Source organism: Balaenoptera musculus, chromosome 3 (assembly GCF_009873245.2).
Source record: "Balaenoptera musculus isolate JJ_BM4_2016_0621 chromosome 3, mBalMus1.pri.v3, whole genome shotgun sequence".
NCBI lineage: Eukaryota > Metazoa > Chordata > Mammalia > Artiodactyla > Balaenopteridae > Balaenoptera > Balaenoptera musculus.
This window is the reverse complement of record NC_045787.1, coordinates 169,288,941-169,307,259: the sequence shown is the minus strand read 5'-3', so window position 1 is coordinate 169,307,259 and position 18,319 is coordinate 169,288,941. Positions and strand designations below refer to the sequence as shown.

General features: G+C 55.7%; 1 protein-coding gene across 1 annotated transcript in view; it reads right to left on the bottom strand.

Annotated features, from left to right (window-relative positions):
* TJP3 (tight junction protein 3) overlaps positions 1–18,252 on the bottom strand; it is a 29,479-nt gene extending 11,227 nt beyond the window's left edge. Inside the window, 8 exon segments of the mRNA XM_036849232.1 lie at positions 624–732; positions 1,010–1,169; positions 2,232–2,335; positions 4,028–4,376; positions 4,643–4,745; positions 5,481–5,590; positions 5,706–5,762; positions 18,067–18,252. Coding sequence (XP_036705127.1) covers positions 624–732; positions 1,010–1,169; positions 2,232–2,335; positions 4,028–4,376; positions 4,643–4,745; positions 5,481–5,590; positions 5,706–5,753 — 983 coding nt within the window. The 5' untranslated portion in view covers positions 5,754–5,762; positions 18,067–18,252.
* Positions 18,253–18,319: the final 67 nt, after the last annotated feature.

The following is an 18,319-nucleotide window of genomic DNA, read 5'->3' as shown; positions in this document are numbered from 1 at the left end:
GGAAGATGACATGAAGACACACAGCGGGGAGATGGCCACCTGGAAGCCAAGGAATGCCAGAGGCTACCAGAAGCTAGGAGAAAGGCCTGGAACAGATTTTCCCCTAAGAGCCTTGAGAGGCAGCGTGGGCCTGACACCGTGACTTGGGTCGTCAGTCTCCAGGACTTTGAGACAATAAATTTCTGTGGTTCTAAGCTGACCAGTTTGTGGCGCTTTGTTACTGCAGCCGCAGGAGACTAACAAAGTAACTGCCACTCTGTCCCTTTTATAAACATCATCATAACGAATAAGCATCCTCTAATCCCTGCACACAGCTGTGGCTATTTTGCCCCCAAGAGAACTCTCTAAAAGCCTTGCTCGGTGACAGGGCTTATGCATTTTGAAGTCTTCTAGGGCTTGTTGTAAAATTCTGTTGTCCCTTCTGCTTTAAGTCCACCCATATCTGGTTCTCTCAGGATCAAGAACCCTGAGCCACAATAAGGAGGCAAGAAGGACTGTGTGTGGAAGGAGAGGCCTCTTCCAGGCAGGCCGCCATGACTGCACCCTCAAGGCTGCCCCATGTTGGAAAAGATAGGCCCATTTTCCCATCCCACTTGGCCATTCTAGCCGATGAGGTTACATACATGGGGGAGCTGGTTCGGCTGGCATCCGGACTCCGCTGCCCATGCTGGGGTGGCGGTGGTACATGGGATGGTGGCGCCTGAGACAGTTCTGACCCGAGGTCTGAGATGTCTGTGGGGGAAAGCGTGTCTCAGCCACGGGCATGCCTTCCAGGCTGCCATTTCACAGAGGGGCACATCAGGCCCCTCTAAGCAAAGGGGCCCAGACCAGAGTCAGACTCAGCTGAGGGCCTCCAGCCCTAACTTGCTGTGTGGCCTTGGGCAAGTTTTTGTCCCTCTCTGAGCCTCTCAGGGCCAGGCTTCCCAACTCCTGCTTGGCCCTGCCTGGCACAGCCTGCCTCCCTGGCCCTCCATTTGAACTTCCCAGGGCCGGCCTCTTGGCCCCTCACCCTCCAGAAGGGAGCTGTCGCTGTCGCTGACGGCCGGAGGGATATTCACCAGGAACTGGCCTCGGTCCCTGAGCACCAGCAGAGTCAGTTTCCCTTCCGACTTCTCGATCAGTTTCCGTGTGTCACTCAGTGACAGATTCTCACTGGACACCCCATTGATCTAAAAGGGATCAGGAAGGAGGAAGCAAGTTCATGAGAGATAGGGGATACTAGAAACAGATACCTTGGTGAGGGGGACTAGAAACACACAACCCTCAGGGGTTACTAAAAACAGACATTCTCAACAGAAAATGATAGAATTGCATTCCTGCTGTGAGAGGAGACTATGCCAATAACTGACCTCCAGAAGAATTCTAGAAACAGACAATTTTCTAAGAGGGGTGGGGGGGGGGGGCGCTAGGGAAAAATTAAAAATGGATTGACTCTCATTTCCCCAGAGGGGGAAATTTCTCAGGAGACACTGGGAACAGATGTTAGAAACAACTCTAATTGGGGGAGAGGGAGTAAATACTTAGATACTAGAAACAGACAATCTCTAGGAGGTACTGGAAACAGACATCTAGAAGTGGATTAAAAACACACAATTCCTAGGAGGGATTTAATGTCATCTCCCCTCACCAGGAATCCATTGCTAACATTTTCTCTTGGGAATGTCTGTTTTCAGTAACCCTTCTAGCCCCCCAGCCCCACCTCCAAGCTCTGTTTCAAGCGTCAGCCCCAAACTACTAGAAACAGACAATTCCTCAGGGTCACTAGAAACAGACAACTCTGAAGAAACTCTAGAAACAATCAACCAGAAATGATTTGGATGTCAAACACTAGGAATCACTAGAAACAGATTTTCAGGGGAGGAGTCTAGAAGGAAACCAAGCTCTTAAGGCAGAGCTGCTCCTCAAAGCCTGGTCTCTGGACCATTAGCATCCAGGCACCTAAGGCAGGCCCATGAATCAGTGCTGTAGCCAGCAGGTCATGTGATTCTGGGGATACCAGAAACAGACAACCCAAAGGGGGTGCTAGAAACCGACATTTGGCAATGGATTTGCAGCAGATGTGGGGAAGGGGGGAAAATCCTGCATAGCCATCTCCAACCTTTGTGAAACAGGCCACAATGCAGGAGGCAAGTAGTTCAGAACCAGCTCTGCTGACCGTGCCATATGCCTTGGTAACACTGTTACCCTCTGGCCCCGGTCTCCCTGCCCCTTGACAGGAAGCCTGGGCTCACCTGTAGGATGAGGTCTCCTTCCTGGAGCCTGCTGTTCCGGGCAGCCAGGCCTGATTCTGTAATGTGCTTGATGAAGATCTGACTGCCCAGTTTGACCCCGAAATCTGTGGGGGGAAGAGGAGGGAAACTGAGGCAGAGCCTGGGTTCTGGGCTGCCAGGGGCTCTCAGACCTCAGCCTTCTCGCCTGCCCTCAACCATCCCACCTTCCAGGCTGCTGTCCTGCAGGGAGGGGGCAGGCTTCAGCCTGCTGCCCCTTTCCAGCGGGCACTCTCCCCCTGCAGGTGCCTGTCGGCGGGTGACCAAGCAGACCTGGTCCCCTGTAGTTGGGGAGATGGAACACACAAGCACCCGGTGATGCTGAGCACTGGGAAGAGAAAAAGCTGGGGGACTTCCCTGGTGGCGCAGTGGTTAAGAATCCACCTGCCAATGCAGGGGACACGGGTTCGAACCCTGGTCCGGGAAGATCCCACATGCCGCGGGGCAACTAAGCCCGTGTGCCACGACTACTGAGCCCGAGTGCCACAACTACTGAAGCCCACGCGCCTAGAGCCTGTGCTCTGCAACAAGAGAAGCCACCGCAATGAGAAGCCCGCGCACCGCACTGAAGAGTAGCCCTTGCTTGCCTCAACTAGCGAAAGCCCACGTGCAGCAACGAAGACCCAACGCAGCCAAAAATAAATAAATAAATTTTAAAAATAAATAAATAATTAATTTTAAAAAATAGAAAGTATTAAAAGAAAAAAAGAGAGAGAGAGTAAGCCAGGAGGTGGGGAGAGTGGCCGCGGAGGGGCAGTTTGGGGACAGGTGGTGGGGGATGGCCTCTCTCAGGGGGTGACGTCTGAGCTGGGTCTTGGATGAAGCAAGGGAGCAAACCCTGCAGGGGTCTTGGGAAGGTCATTTCAGGATGGGGGGGGAACAGCCCATGCAAAGGCCCTGGGGCAGGGATTCTGATATCATTGCACAGCAGTCAGCAGCAGGCACCTGAGAAGGAGCAGAGCCCAGGCTGTCCCTTCCCAACACCCTGATGACATCACCAAAGGGGCTTAGGGGTCACAACCCCAATACTCAGTGACATCGCGATGAGCGTTTTCAGGATTATTAAAATTACAATGTGGGGTAGATATCCCAGTGCCATTTGTCACATCATGACCAGAATTCCAAGGTCACAATACTGCCATTGACTCAAGACAGGAATGAGAGATCACGTCCCTACTGTTCTATACCTACTAATCCCTTGACAGTCTACTGATGTCACGATGTGTGAGTTTCCTGTTGCTGTACCAAACTGCCACAAACTTAGTGGCTATAATACAACACAAATTTATCTCATAGTCTGAAATGGGCCTCAACGGGGCTAAAACCCAGGCGTGGGCAGGGCCGGTCCTTCCGGAGGCTCCAGGGGAGCAGCGGTTCCCGCCTTTTCCAGCTTCTAGAGGCGCCGCATCCCTGGCTCGCGGCCCCTCCTGCATCCTCACAGCCAGCAGCGCAGCATCTCCCGTCTCGCTCTGCCTCTGACCCTCCCGCCTCCCTCTTATAAGGACCCTGGGATGACGCTGGGCCCCCCGGGGAATCCAGGGTCACCCCCATCTCAGGGGCCTTAACTTAACCCCACATGCAAAGTCCCCTCTGCCCCGTGAGGTGAAAAGTCCACAGGTCCTGGGACCAGGATGTGGGTATCTTTGGAGGCCACTATTCTGCTGACCACACACCATATGTGACCAGATTTTGGGGCAGCAGCGCTGCCCGTTCCCGGGGATGCCAAGCCCCACTGCCGACAACGTGGCCCCCACGCTCACCGTCACTGTCTCTCCTCCGCACCAGCACGGACTTCACGGGCCTCATCTGCACGTCCTGCCGCGGCAGCCGCTTGAAGCCAGACACTAGGGCCAGCCCATTGGCTTCGGAGTCACCGCCTGGGCTCCTGCGCCCATGGCTGCCGGCCCGGCTCCGGCGACCTGTCCTTGGCCGGCGGGAGCGCTCGCCCCAGGAGTGGCCAGAGCCGCTGGACGTGTCACCCTCGTAGCCCTGGCCGTGGTCAGCCTCGTCCAGCCGCCGCGGCCCATCTTCCTCGTCCGAGTCCTGGTGTCCCAGGCCAGAGGTGGCCTTGGTGGTGGGCAGCTGGACTTTCCGGGGACGCTTGACTGTCTGTTAGGGCAGGCAGAGATGGTCGGGGTGCAGGGGCAGCTCAAGGCTTTGCCCCATCCCATGGGGGGACCCTGGGGAACCGTGGGGCACTCTGGTCCCTCTGGGCCTTAACATCCAAGCTGTGAATGGCAACAAGATTCCACTTGCTTGGGGAAGCTTATACTCATAACTGCCCATGGGCAGCAGGACCAGGGGGGTGGGGTTCAGCCAGGGGCAGAAGTGCCACCTGAGCCAGGGGCTGCCTCTCCCACCGAGCCCCCACTCACAATGTTGGCCACTTTTGTGCAGGTCTTGAGTATCTGAATGGCGAAGGTGGAGGTGACACTCTCCATGGAGACTCCATTCACCATGACGATGTGGTCCCCTGTCCTGAGGGAGGAGGCCGGGTCTCAGGGAGGAGACATCACCAGGAGCCCCTCTCCCAGGCCTGCTCTGAGGGCCCCTGGCAGGTACCCCCACGGGTACAAAGCCTGGTTCTGATTCACTGGTGTCCCCAGACTCATGAAGACATTTATCCTCTGGGCCTCAGTTTTCCTCATCTGTAAAATGGGGCTGATCGCAGAACCCACATAATAGTGAAATGCAATCATAGAACATAAGCTGCAATTACACCTGGTGTCCCTGTACCCCCTCACTTCTTTCTCTCGGGCCCCCTCTTCCTGCTTTTTCTCCCCTTCTCTCCCTGTCCGTTTCATTACTTCTCTCTCTCTGAAGCTGGTCGCTGATTCTGAGCTGAGCCATATCACCCGTCAGCCTCTTGGGTCCCAGAACCATTTTCCCAACATAACTCCCAGGAGCCTCCTACCCACAAGGGCTCAGGACACTGGGTCTCTCTCCCTCCAGCCAAAAAGAGGTTCCCAGGATATTTGCTCCAGGCACATCCTGGGGCCACTATGACCCCCAGAACTCATCAGAGGACCAGTGCCTTGAGGAGAGTGGGGGCTAGTCACTGACTGTCCTGCTGCCAACTCCAAGCCCTGTACTGACAGAGCTGGAAGGCGCCAGGTACTTTCCAGCCTCCTGGCTTTGGCCCACACGGTTCCCTCCTCTTGATGTGTCCCCCCACCCCCACCCCCGCCGGAACCCGGCTGCCTTGACACTCACTGTAGCCGGCCCTCAGCTGGTCCTCCAGGCACCACATCGGACACAACCACTGATCCACTGGGCCGGTCTCGGCCACCAGATATTGCAATGCCGAAGCCTCGGCGGGGGTCCTGAGGGGGGATGAGAGACAGAACGTGATTTTGCTTCTCACTGGGACAAAGGCTGTCCTGCAGGGACCAACCCACCATTCCCGTCAGCACCCACGCAGAGAGAGGGAGGCCCCACCTTGCTGATCGTGGCTGTGTGCTGTTCCCAGATGGTCAGCTCCTCCATGTCCAGCACCTGGTGGGAGGTGACAGGGAAGGTGGACATGAGGTCTATCAGAGCAATCAGGGGTCCCCATACCTGGGTGTGGAGCCTGGCTCTGACACTCCCATGGCCCAAGTCTGTGAGTTAGTTGCTACCTCTCTTGAGATCTCAGTTTTCTCACCTGCAAAATGGACTTAAATCAGTGGTTCTCAATCCAGGACCATTCTACCCCCTCCCCCAGAGGGCACTGGGTGGCATCTGGGGACATCTGTGGTTGTCATGACTGGGGGGTGCTCCTGGCATCGAGGGGGTGGGGGCCAGGGGTGCTGCTCAACCCCTACATGTAGTGCACAGTCAGACCCCACCACAAACAATGATCCATCTCCAAATGTTAATAGTGCCATACTGTGGTGGGAGCAGAGGAAATGTGAGTCCTTGTCACTGTACCTCTGGAAGGTCTGGCTCAGTCCCTGCGGGGGGCGGGGGCGGGATCTAGCAAGGCCTGCAGACACAAGGGTCTCACTCTGCTCCAGACACTCAGGGCTCCTCGATGTTCCTCCCACACACCAAGCCCGGTCCTGCCCCAGGACCTTTGCACGAGCCATCTCCTCTGCCTGGATCTCTCTTCCCCCAGATCTGCACCTGGCCTGCTTCCTCACCTCCTTCTCCCAACCACCCTGTCTGGAACTGGAACGCTTGCCATCCCACAACAGACTAGTTTATCCTCCTTTCCCTGATTCCTCGTTCACAGAACTTGTGATCCCTTGACACTCTCTAGATTTTTAAAATCTGGTCACTGCCCTTCTCCCTCTAGAATATTGGCTTCAGAGGTCAGAGATTTTTATCTGCCTCATTCAAAGTTGAGCCTGAGTGCCTGGATCATAGGAGAGATTCTAACTATCTAAGGAATGAATGAACGAATGAAGTGCTTCCTTTGCGCCAAGCACTTCACAGGTAAGATCTCATTTAATCTGCTCACTAAGGGGCATTCTATTATCCCCCTGTCACAGAAGAGGAAAGCCAGGCACAGAGAGGGGAAGTCACTTGCCAAGACAACAGAGCAATTGGAGGGTGGGGCTGGAGGGTGGGGCTGTGGGGCGTGGATTCTGTTATTTTCAAGCCCAGGGTATAGATGAGATCACAGGCTCTGGGAGTAGAGGTCACTCAGCCGGGAGATACTGGCAGAAGGGGGGGAAGTGGAGCCAGCCTCCACCCATCCCTTACCTTCTGCGGGGCTGTCCCACTCCCCCGGGGACCTTGTAGAAATGACGCTCCCTCCCCAGCCTGGTTGCCCAGCTCAGCACTGCGAGGGCGGGGGATTCCCTGTGAGCCCTCCGTTGGTGTGATGTGTTCCGGTGCCTTTTCTTAGAGGTTCCCGGGAGAGCAGCATTCCAGGCTCCCCGGAGGTAGGAAGGGGGCGGAGAAGAGGGAAACAAAGCCAAGGGCAGGGCCTCACTGGACACTCCTGGGAGCCAGGTCTGCTCTCTCAACTGAGCCTCAAATCCTGCAGTCTGCCCTTTGCTGGCTGTGGTGGTGCCTCTCCAGCCTCATCTTCCCCATCTGTGAAGTGGGTACCTCCCTCACCCCCGCCGTCCCGTCTTTCAGCGCTGAGGTGTGGGAAGCGGGCATGGAGTCATGCACGAATAGCAGAAGGAGCCTCTGGGAGAGATGACAGTGTTGTTGTGAGAAGTAATAATAATGACCTTCTTCCTCTGCATAATACTACTAAGCAACACTATTCCGTGCGCTGCCAGCCAGCGCATTGCACGTACCCATTCATTTACTCCTGAGTGACCTCAGAAAGTGGCACTTCTCCTATTCCTGCCTTCCTGCCTTACAGGGGAGGAAAAGGAAGCCCAGAGAGGTTCAGTAACTTGCTGGAGCTCACACAGCGCTCCACAAACCTTGGCAGCCCATCCCATACCTTTAATCTTAACCACCGGGGCTACAGTATCCTTCTGCTTTTTTTTTTTTTTTTCCTTCTGAACTTATTTTTCAGAACAGAATCTTTTCACTTGCTTTGATTTTATGCTTAGTGTCATTAGACGGCCTCCCAGAATTTTGGTTTCCTGGCCTTATTTTAAGAAACAGCGCACAGGGAATCAGGGCCCCTGAGGGGGCAGGCGCAGGTGGCTGGGGCTTGTCCCAGCTTGTGTAGGTTTGCCTCCATGGATACTGCAGGACTCTCCATGACCCATGGGGTCACGCCTAACGCCACATCCCACCTCAACTTAGTTCACCTCCAAACATTTCCCTGGCAGTCCCCTGTGCCTTGTTACCCTCCAAGGATGCACACAGCTGCCCCGGACACTCAGGTCTCAGCTCAAACGCAACCTCCCCAGGGGACCCTACTAGACTAGTCAATCTTCCCTGGCACCCTACCACCCCTCCCTACTTAATTTATGAGGTTTTATTCATGACATCTAAAACCATCTTAAATTATCCTGTTTAATCATCAATTAGTGAGTTTCTGGTCCTTCCTCTTGGGCTGTGAAGGCTGGGCAGGGCTGTCTCTCTGGGTACGTTGGTGATGGGCCCTCCAATCAGCTCCTTTCCAGGCTTTTGCACATGCTGCGCTCCCTGGCAAACTCTTATTCATCCTTCACAGCCCCAGTGCCATTGTCTCTTCCTCCAGGAAATGAGTCCTCAAGGCCCCCCGCCCCCCCCCCATTTTACGGCTCTGATTACTGGGGCCTGGGATGTCCCAGTCCACCTGTCTCCCCTACATTCCTCTAGTCAGGGGATTCCTAGTGGGCAGGGCTGGGGGCCCTGGGACCCCAGCATTGTCCCCACAAGACCAGGCCCGCGGGAGTTTGAGGAATGCGTGAATGGTGGAATAAAAGGCTGATTCCACCAGGAACTCAACCAGGTACGTCCCGAGTTCCTAGCCTCCTCAGCCCCGCCCCCGTCAAGGTGCGCTCCGAGGGGGCGAGGCCCGGGCCTTCGTCCTCGCCCCCTGCCACGCGCGGGACAGAAACACCGGAGGGGAGACGCCTCCAGAGGGACAGGTCTTACCAAGTCACACCGCCCCGGGCACTTGGCTACCAGGCTGCTGTCTGCTCTCCCCCTCCCCACTCCAACCTCTGGGAACAACGGCGGGGGTGGGGAGGGGGAGGGGAAGGGGGGTCACAAATACTCGAGCTGGGGACTGGATTCTGGGAGCGGTTCCTTGCTGCCGGGAAGGAGGCGGCGGGAACCAGAACTGCCCGGCCCCAGAGCCTCGGGCGGTCCGGCCTGGGGCGAGCCACGTAAACAGCCTAGGCCTGTTTACCCCTCTGGGGCCCGACCTGAGACCCAGTGGGGTGGGTGTGACAAAGTCGATTCAAGCTTCAGCCCTGGAGAGCGAAGTTCCCCCAGACAGAGCCACAGGGATTCCCTCTCGCAGCCCTGGTCGGCTTGCTCGGTGCAAAACGGAGCTCTCGACGCCCATGTCTACCAGGTCGCCCAAGTGAACGGCTCTGTATACAGTAGGCACCCAATAAATGGGGATCCCCTCGTCCGCAGCCTCACCGCATTCGCCAAAGCCGCTCCCGCCCACAAATGAAGTCCCTGCCCACGGTTCCACCCTTAGTGCTGAAGCTTAACTCCGCTGATCTCCCGGGAAACCGGGCACCTACTACGTGCCAGGCGCTTTGCAACACACTTTTGTCCTGGAATCCTTCCTACGCCCTTCTATAAGGTGACCATCATCCACTTTATAGATGAGGTTCGGAGACGCATGGATTCACCGGCCCAAAGTTACGCAGAAAAAATGGGATTTGAACCCAGGTCTACCTGCGAAGGCAGACCCAGGACAGAGGAAGCCCCCGGAGGCCGCTTTGGAGGCCAGTGGGCGCGGACGCCTCTGCCCGTGCAGCCTCGGGCTAGCCACTACATTCCTCTGGGCCTCAGTTTCCCCATCTGTTACCTAGGCAGAGGGTGATCTGGGGTCCTGGATCCAGGTCCCAGCCCGGACCCCACCTCGGTCCCCTCCCCCTCCCGCCCTCGGCGGGCTACTCGCCTGGAATCTCACCGCCATAGTCCACCCGGGGGCCGTCCAGTGCCTCTGCCCCAGGGGGGGCTAGAAACAATTGGCCCCCACCCTGGCGTGAGGGAGGAGGCTGGGGAGGGTCGCGGCGAAGGAGGTGCCCGGCTCTCGCCCTCCTCCAGTCCGCTCCGCCGCCGGGGCTGCACCTGCACCTCTTCCTCCTCCTTGGCCCCTACCGGCCCCGCCCCCGCCCCGACACGCCTTCGGGACGCCGCCGAGGCAGCCTTCGTCTCCCCTTCCCCTCCCAACACAGGATCCAGGCCCAGGGATGGGAATTCCAGGCCGGGTTTCCCGCCCAGCTGAGCACTAGCCAGAGGCAGGGCTGGAGACCAGCCAGGCAAGGCTGCAAGGAAGACCCGGCAGGGATTACAGCCGCGTTCGGAACGGAGCCTGCGCTTCGGAAAGTTTAACATCCGCGAAAAACTCTACATGTTGAAATTCAGTAGGGAGACCTGTTGGATTAGGAGCTAGTCAAGGGTCAGAGACCTCAGGAGCATAGGGCTGGTCTTTCTCGGGTCACCCATCTTCAGGAGGTTTACCCTATTTTAGAGAGAGAAAACGGAGGCCCAGGGAGGCCAGGGGCATGGACTTCCTGAAGGCGCACAGCGGCCGCCTCTGGGCCTGCCCCGAATCCAGTGGTACCCGCCTGTCTTGACACCTAGCACCTGGCTGGGTCCCCAGCTGGGGAGGGCGGGGCGGCGAAGGCGGAGGAAATTCTTTAGGCTCCTCTGAGTTAAGGTCAGGCTTCCTTCTCCTCACCCAGCCCCACCCTCAGGAGCCCGGTCTAGGAACTACAGGACAAGAGCAGGAAACCCTCTACCTGGGGGTGAGGGAGGGAGGAAGTCACCTGGATGGGTGGAGCCACCATCGGCCCCACCCACACATTCCTTTGTACTTAAAAAAAATAGACCCTGAGGCCCAGCTGTTCCTGTGCCCCACCTCAGGCCAAGGTTGAAGGGGCAAATCTGGGCATAGACACCCCTTCCCAGCCTCATCCAGTCAAGACTGGGCAGAGAGGAACTCCAGACTATGGGAAGGGGGCAGGCAGAGGGGAAAATGGGGGATCAGGGAAGTGTTCCTGGAGGAGGGGGTATTGCCACTAGGGTTTTTAGGGTTGGATAAGAGTTTGCTAAGTGTAGAAGGCAGAGAATATAATCAAAATCTTTGAGGCCCCCAAAGTTGATTTCTCACCACTCTCCACTGCAGTTATCTCCCAAAACCTAGTCTGGAGACCCCAGTTAGCCAGAATCAACCCCTCAAAGGTCCCCAAAGGGCCCCAAGGCAATAAACATTTGCAGAAGCCCCCTTCTAAGGACCTGCTTGGAACCTCATGGCTAAAGGGGAAAGCTCAGCCTTTCCCGACATGACCTTGGGTCACCAGCAGGTGGCACACAACATGATTTTAGGTAGAAGAAAGTCAAATATTTTCTAAATAGATGTGTATTTGCTTTAATGACTCATAGAACAAAACATAAATAAGTTCCCCACTGCCACGTGCATGCAGGGGTTCATGGCTGCGATTACTGGGGAGGACTGGGGAGGAGTTACTGATTGGATGTAGGTCTGGCAAAATCAGACAAGTAAGCTGGCTCATGCTTATTGAGTGTTTGCTTTGCTCCAGCCACTGTTACACAGATATCCACGTGACCATTTTGCAGCTGAGAAAACTGAGGCCAGATGGGTCGAGTGGCAAGCCCAAATAGAAGAGCTGGATTTGGCCCTGGATTTGGCTCTGTTTGACCCCACACCGCTCAGTCTATACCAGTGCTTCTCACTGTAGGGTAATTTGTCCCCCATCCCCCAGCCTGACACCCCAGGGAACGATTGGGCGCAAAAGCCAATAGTGCTGAGGTAGAGAAACCCCACTTTAAACCCCTCTAAGATGGGGGGCAACCACCACAAGACACATGGTCTTCCTTCAGCCACCTCACATACTCATGCCCTGCTCAAGAACACTCACTGGGACTTCCCTGGTGGCGCAGTGGTTAAGAATCCTCCTGCTAATGCAGGGGACATGGGTTTGATCCCTGGGCCAGGAAGATCCCACATGCCTCGGAGTAACTAAGCCCGAGTGCCACAACTACTGAGCTTGCGCTCTAGAGCCAGGGAGCCACCACAACTACTGAAGCCTGCACGCCTAGAGCGTGTGCTCCACAGCAAGAGAAGCCCCTGATCACCGCAACTAGAGAAAGCCCGCGGGCAGCAACGAAGACCCAACGCAGCCAAAAATAAGTAAATAAATAAATTTCAAAAAAAGAACACTCAGTGTCTCCCTAGTACCCATCGGATGACGCTGTGCTCAAATGCAGGGCTTTGGAGAAGGGTGCATCCAGTGCTGCCTCACAGGCCAGAGGCGGTGTCATTCATGCATTCATTTTCCCACCTATTCAGTCATTCACTCAACAAAAATATTGCAAGCCCCTGCTATGCGCCAAGTACAGAAAGGACAGGTGATGGGGGACGGAATTCCCGTCTGAAATTGCAGTGCAAACTACAACCAGGAGGGGGCAGTGTGCGCATGGCCGGAAGGGGTGGGGGAAGGGAGGATTCAGAGGAACCTGTGGGATGATCCTCCTCTGCCCCTTCTGAGCGCCTACAGGGAAACTGAGGCCCAAAGGGGGTAGGGACTGGGTTGAGGTCTCCCAGTGGGTCGTGGTCGCCAGCAGCGGTGGGAGCCTGGGGGGTTCGTTCACGCTGGGAGCTGGGGGTCCCCCTGGTGTAGGCTGCTTTGCGGGGCTGCAGGGGGCTGAGGTCTTATCTGTGGCCTAACAGGTCTGACCAGAGCCCAAGAATGAAGCAGCTCTGCAGCCTGGCTGGGTGCTGGCTCATTCACTCGAGGTTTACTGATCGCCCACTGTGTATACCCAGCACTGACGCAGACCCAGTCCCTGCCCTAAAGGAAGCCAAGGGTCCTCAGGTGAGATAGACAATAATCAGATCATCACATAACAGAAATAACAAGTCCCACCTAGATTTCTGAGAGCATAAGTACAGAGGCACAACCTGGGCTGGGGGCTCCGGGAGGGCTTCTCTGAGGAGGTGGTACTGAGATTAATAGAAGTGACCTAAGTGAGTGGTATCTGGGCAGAAGTAACAGCTAGACCTGAAGCAGGTGAGGGAGGCACCGTGGGAGAGCTGGTACAAAGGTCCTGGGGCAGGACCATGCCTGGCGTGTTGGAGGAACAGCGAGGAGGCCCGTGTGGATGGAGCAGAGCGAGTGAGGGGGAGAGAGGGAGGAGGGGAGGGCAGGGAGGGGACAGGGCAGGTCGTGCAGGTCCCTGTGGGCTGCGGGGAGGACTTGGGTTTTTACCTCCAGGGAGGTGGGACCCTGGAGGGCTGTGGGCAGAAGAGGGGCGGGGCCTGACTCGGTGCTCACAGGCGCGCTCTGGTGGCCACTGCCGAGAGGACAGACTGGGGGCCGTAGGCGGGAGCTGGGGGAGCAGTGAGTCCAAACCCAGAGGCCCTGCAAAAAAATGTTTTAAATAAACATTTTATTTTGAGGACTTCCCTGGCGGTCCAGTGGTTAGGACTCGGCGCTTTCACTGCCGAGGGCCCGGATTCAATCCCTGGTCAGGGAACTTAGATCCCACAAGCCACACAGCGTGGCCAAAAAACAAAAGAAACATTTTATTTTGGACTAGTCTTAAATTGACAGAAAAGTTGTAGATATAATTCAGAGAGTCCCCCTATGCTCCTCACCCAGTTTCTCTCAACATTAACATTTTACATGACCACCACGGTATATTTGCCAAAACTAAGAAACTACATCCTCATCACTATTAACTAAACTCCACGCTGTATTCAGGTTTTACTAATGTGAAATCTGCACCAGGAGCCCATCCAGTATCCCACAGTGCGTTCATGTCTGTGGGATCACATCTTCTCGGGCTCCGCTCCCCTCGTTCCGTGACCTTTTCCATCTGGAGGAGACGGGTCAGGGATTTTGTACGATGCCCCTCATTTGGGGTTTGTCTGATGCTTTCCTCATGCCTGGACTGGGGTTATGGGTTCAGCCAGAGGGCTCAGGAGGAAGGGCAGTTTCTGGGTGGGGTGGGCTTGCTGATGAGCACAGCACTGAGGAATGTCCCAGCGGTTGGCACCATGCGGGTCCCGGGGCACCTTAGGGTGAGTACTTTGATGTTGGAGGGAGGGGAAAGCAAGGAGGGGGTGAAGACCCTTCTGGGGGCGGCTGGAGGGGGCTCACAGAGGGTGTCACCCACCCCCCACCCCCTACGTGGGAGGCAGCCCTAGAAGGAAGCTCCACGGCAGGGGGCAGAGTACTGCCTGGCGAGAATCCCAGCCCCTCTGCTTCCTGCCTCAGTTTCCTCATCTGTATAATGGGACCTGGTTCCGACTTCGAGCGCTATGATCAGGAAGGTTCACAAATTAAAGCAGCTGGCACGTAGCAGGTGCACAGAAATGTTTGCCTGGGTGCTCCTTGTAGTTCCTCCGCTCAGGCCAGAAGGAGGGAGACAAGCCCCCACTAGGAAAAAATGGAAGGGAGTTACGGTGTCCTCCAGAGCTGGATGGGGACCACCTGCAAAATTGTCTATTTCAAGCTTCCATCATTGTGTGCAATGGCTGGGGGAAGAACCCAGGCCCCTGACACCTTCCTCACCATCCCTGGTTTCAGTCTGGCCTCTGCACCTGTACCCACACCAGCTCCCCCAACTACACCCCATGAAAGGTCCCCTGAGACCCCACCCCTCATGTTGCTGACCCTTATCTGCCTTGAGGCTGAGCCCGCCACAGCCGGAATGTGTCCTGCTAAAGCACACAGCACTGGCCTTTCTATTCTGTTCAGAATCTTAGGTGGTTCCCCATGAGCTATTCATTCATTTATGGAGCACCTACTGCATACCAGGCACTGTTCTGGGAGCCTAGGACACTGCAGAGATAGAGCTCACAGACCAGCACGGAGAGCAGACATTCAACAAATAAGTCGGGACTTCCCTGGTGGTCCAGTGGTTAAGACTCAGCGCTTCCACTGCAGGGGGCGTGGGTTCCATTCCTGGTCAGGGAACTAAGATCCCAAAACCAAAAAATAAATAAACAGTCTCAGCAATGAGCGTGCAGTTAACAAGCTGTGGCTTTAGCTCAAGAATATTCTATAGCTCCCTAGCATTTGGTCAAGGATATTTATTGAGCATCTGATCAATGTCAGGCTCTGGGTACCCTCTTTAGATATCTGTGCTTCTTATGGTCTTCGAACTATTTTAAAACTCTGTAAATTATAAGAAACTGGTGGTATCTCAAAGGATTCTTGTCCATAGAAATACAAATGAATTTTGTCCCGTGGAGACCACTGATTATTTCCCTGTGGCTATTGACCAGCTTTACAACTATTTGTAAATTCATTTCAGCATTGATTGCCTGTGTGTGTGTTCTTTCTTAATATTTTCTCCTTTTTTAAAAAAAAAATAATTTATTTATTTTTGGCTGCATTGGGTCCTCGTTGCTGAGCGTGGGCTTTCTCTAGTTGCGGCGAGCGGGGGCTACTCTTTGTTGCGGTGTGAGGGCTTCTCACTGCGGTGGCTTCTCTTGCTGCGGAGCACAGGCTCTAGGCACGCGGGCTTCAGTAGTTGTGGCGCGCGGGCTTCAGTAGTTGTGGCTCGCAGGCTCTAGAGCACAGGCTCAGTAGTTGTGGCGCACAGGCTTAGTTGCTCCGTGGCACGTGGGGTCTTCCCGGGCCAGGGACCAGGGCTCGAACCCGTGTCCCCTGCATTGGCAGGCAGATTCTTAACCGCTGTGCCACCAGGGAAGTCCCAATATTCTCTCCTTTAAACAATCTGTAAAATCTTGCTGGTTCTCACATTAATTAATGAGTTAAGTAAACTCATAAAGCACCTGTTTGTTTTATATTAGTATAGAGTCATGCTTTTACATTAAAAAAAAAAAAATCCCTTAACTCCATTACACCGAAAGCCTTCTTCACTCTAGCATCCAAGGCTCCTCCCTGAGGAGATTCCCAACTACTCCGTCTTACCTGTTACCATCTTCAAGTCCCAGAGCATTCTTCCCACTTTTCTTCCTAATCATCCTGAACTCTGTCTTTCGTAGTCAGCAAATGCTGTTGGTTCTCCCCAAATCTGTCCAGAATCTGCCCACTTCTCCTCACTTCTGAGCCCCCACCTGGTCCACCGCATCCTCTCCCACCTGGACCAGCTCAGTCCCCTCCATCCAGGCCCCTGGTTACGCCCTCACCGCCCACAGTCTGTCCTCCCCGCAGCAGCCACCAGAGGGCGCCTGTGAGCACCTGAGTCAGGCCTCGCCCCCTCTACCCACAGCCCTCCAGCCTGAACGACCTGCCCCGTCTCCTCCCTGCCCTCGCCTCCTCCCTCTCTCCCCCTCACTCACTCTGCTCCAGACACACAGGCCTCCTAGCGGTTCCTCCAGCTCGCCAGGCATGGTACTGCCCCAGGGCCTTTGCACGGGCTGTGTGCTCTGCCTGCAATGCCCCTCCCCCAACTACTCACTTCTTTCAAGTCTTTGTTCAAATGTCGCCTTCTCAATGAATTCTCCCCTAATCTTTCTACTTAAGACTGTAAAACACCCCCCTGCCTGTTTTACTCCTATCCCTGTACGTCTTTCACTTTTTTTTTTTCCCTGTAAGACTGACCATCCTCTAACCCAGGATACAATTTAGGATACAATTTACTTCCTTATTGTGTCTCTTGTTTCTTGCCTGTCTTCCTCCACCAAAACACAAGCCCCACAAGAGCAGGGATCTTTGTTTCTCTTGATCACCCCTGAATCCTCAAGCCCCAGAACAGCACTTGGCACACAGTAGGTGCTCCATAAATGCAGGTTCATTCCCTGGGCACCCCCGCCCCCCCAGTCATGTTCCCCGGTAACCTCAGCCCATTCCAAAGGGTGTCAGGCTCCACCCTGAGCAAACACAGCTCCCCTGGCGCCAGGCCAGACCCGAGGTGGAAGAACAGGAACCCAAACTCCCGCGGTGGACTTTCCCCAGAACTGGGGCCACACAGAAGCCCTGAGCTGGGGAGGCAGGACTCTTACAGATTCTGAAACTGGGGTATTGGCTGGGGGCATAGGCAGCCCCCAGACCTCCCCACTCTCTGCAATTTGACTCCTATCAGGCTGACAGCCCTACTTTACTCTGCAGCCCAGGGCAAGTGGTTGCCCCTCTCTGAGCCCGGGTTCGAGCTCCGCAAAACAGGAAGGCAATGGGACATTGCCACTGGCTTGGCATTCTGAGTTCTGATTTGGGGTGGGACAGTTTACCTTGACCCCTGCATGACTGGGAATCTATTACTTGCTCTATCATATGCTGTTCTCAGCAGCCCTGCGACGTGGTGACTCTTATTATACCCAGTTTACAGAGTGGAAAACTGAAGCCAGCTCTATTTGACTCCATGGGTTTTTCTCTCCAAACCCAGGCAGGGTGGGATCTGACAGTCAAGATGTCCCCGCTCCCAACCACACAGACCCCAGATCTTAAGCAGCTCTGCTTCCCGGGAGTGACCCCAAATGCCAGGCCGGCTCTATACCCTGCAACTGGGACGCTCATGCCTCCCGAGCCCCAGAGGGCCCTCTTGGGCCCAGACAAAGAGCCTTGAGGCCTTGAGGTGCAATCAGACACTTGGCTGGCTGGGAAGTTCTCTTTGTCCTGCACTTTTTGGGAGCAAATGACCCAGAAAAAGCTCTTGCCACTGGATCCCTGTCTTCTCCTGGGTCTAAGCTTCCTTTGCCCGGAGACCATCCTGGCTCCTTGCCCACAGTCAGCTCTGCAGACTGTTGTGACAACCATCCATCCGCCCCTTCCTGCACTTCTCCGCTGGGAGATTTCACCCAGAGAAGAAATCAAGATAAGCAAGATAAGCCTCCCCAGAACCCCCTGTTCCCCCAGCTCCAGCACCTGGAGAGGGGTCAGAGATGAGATGCAATTGTCTGAAAACTTGGGGGCCTCTTACGAAGTACCAGGAGGCCCAGATACCAAGCAGGTGCCAGGCTGCCTCACCTGCCATCTCCCCGCCAGCCTCCCCTCCTCAGTTTGGGGGATCAGAGGCCAGTCTGTGCCCCCTCAGCCCCCCTGCAACAGCCGGGGCCAACAATGACCCTCTGAAGTCTGCGGCTATGGCATCCTGGGCGGGCTGCCAGGGGCAGTAACTGCCGGCCAGATAATCCCTTAGAAACTATGTCAAATGCCCACACAGCGGTGTCAGTTTCCTGCTTTCTGGGGAGCCTGGTGGTGGGGGGAGGTGACAGGGGGCCCAGGACCCCACAGTGGGGAGCCCAGTCTGGGCAGTGCCTTCGGGATGGTGGGCAGATCGGGGTGGGGGGACTCACCTGTCTAGGAGGCTGGGTGGCCTCTGGGCAGACGACAGGAGCTAGGGCCTGGGCTTCCGCCTGGCATCAGGGGCGGGGAGGGGACCCGAGGCTTGAGCTCTGGTCTCCCCACCTGTTTGCCCAACTTTGCCTCCCTGCGGTGGCCACAGGCTAGCCGGTCCCGTGCCAGGTGGAACCAGCAGGGCGACAGGCACAGGCAAACCAGCGAGAGTGAGAGAGACCTGGTTGGGTGTGTTGCTCTGTCGCAAGGTGC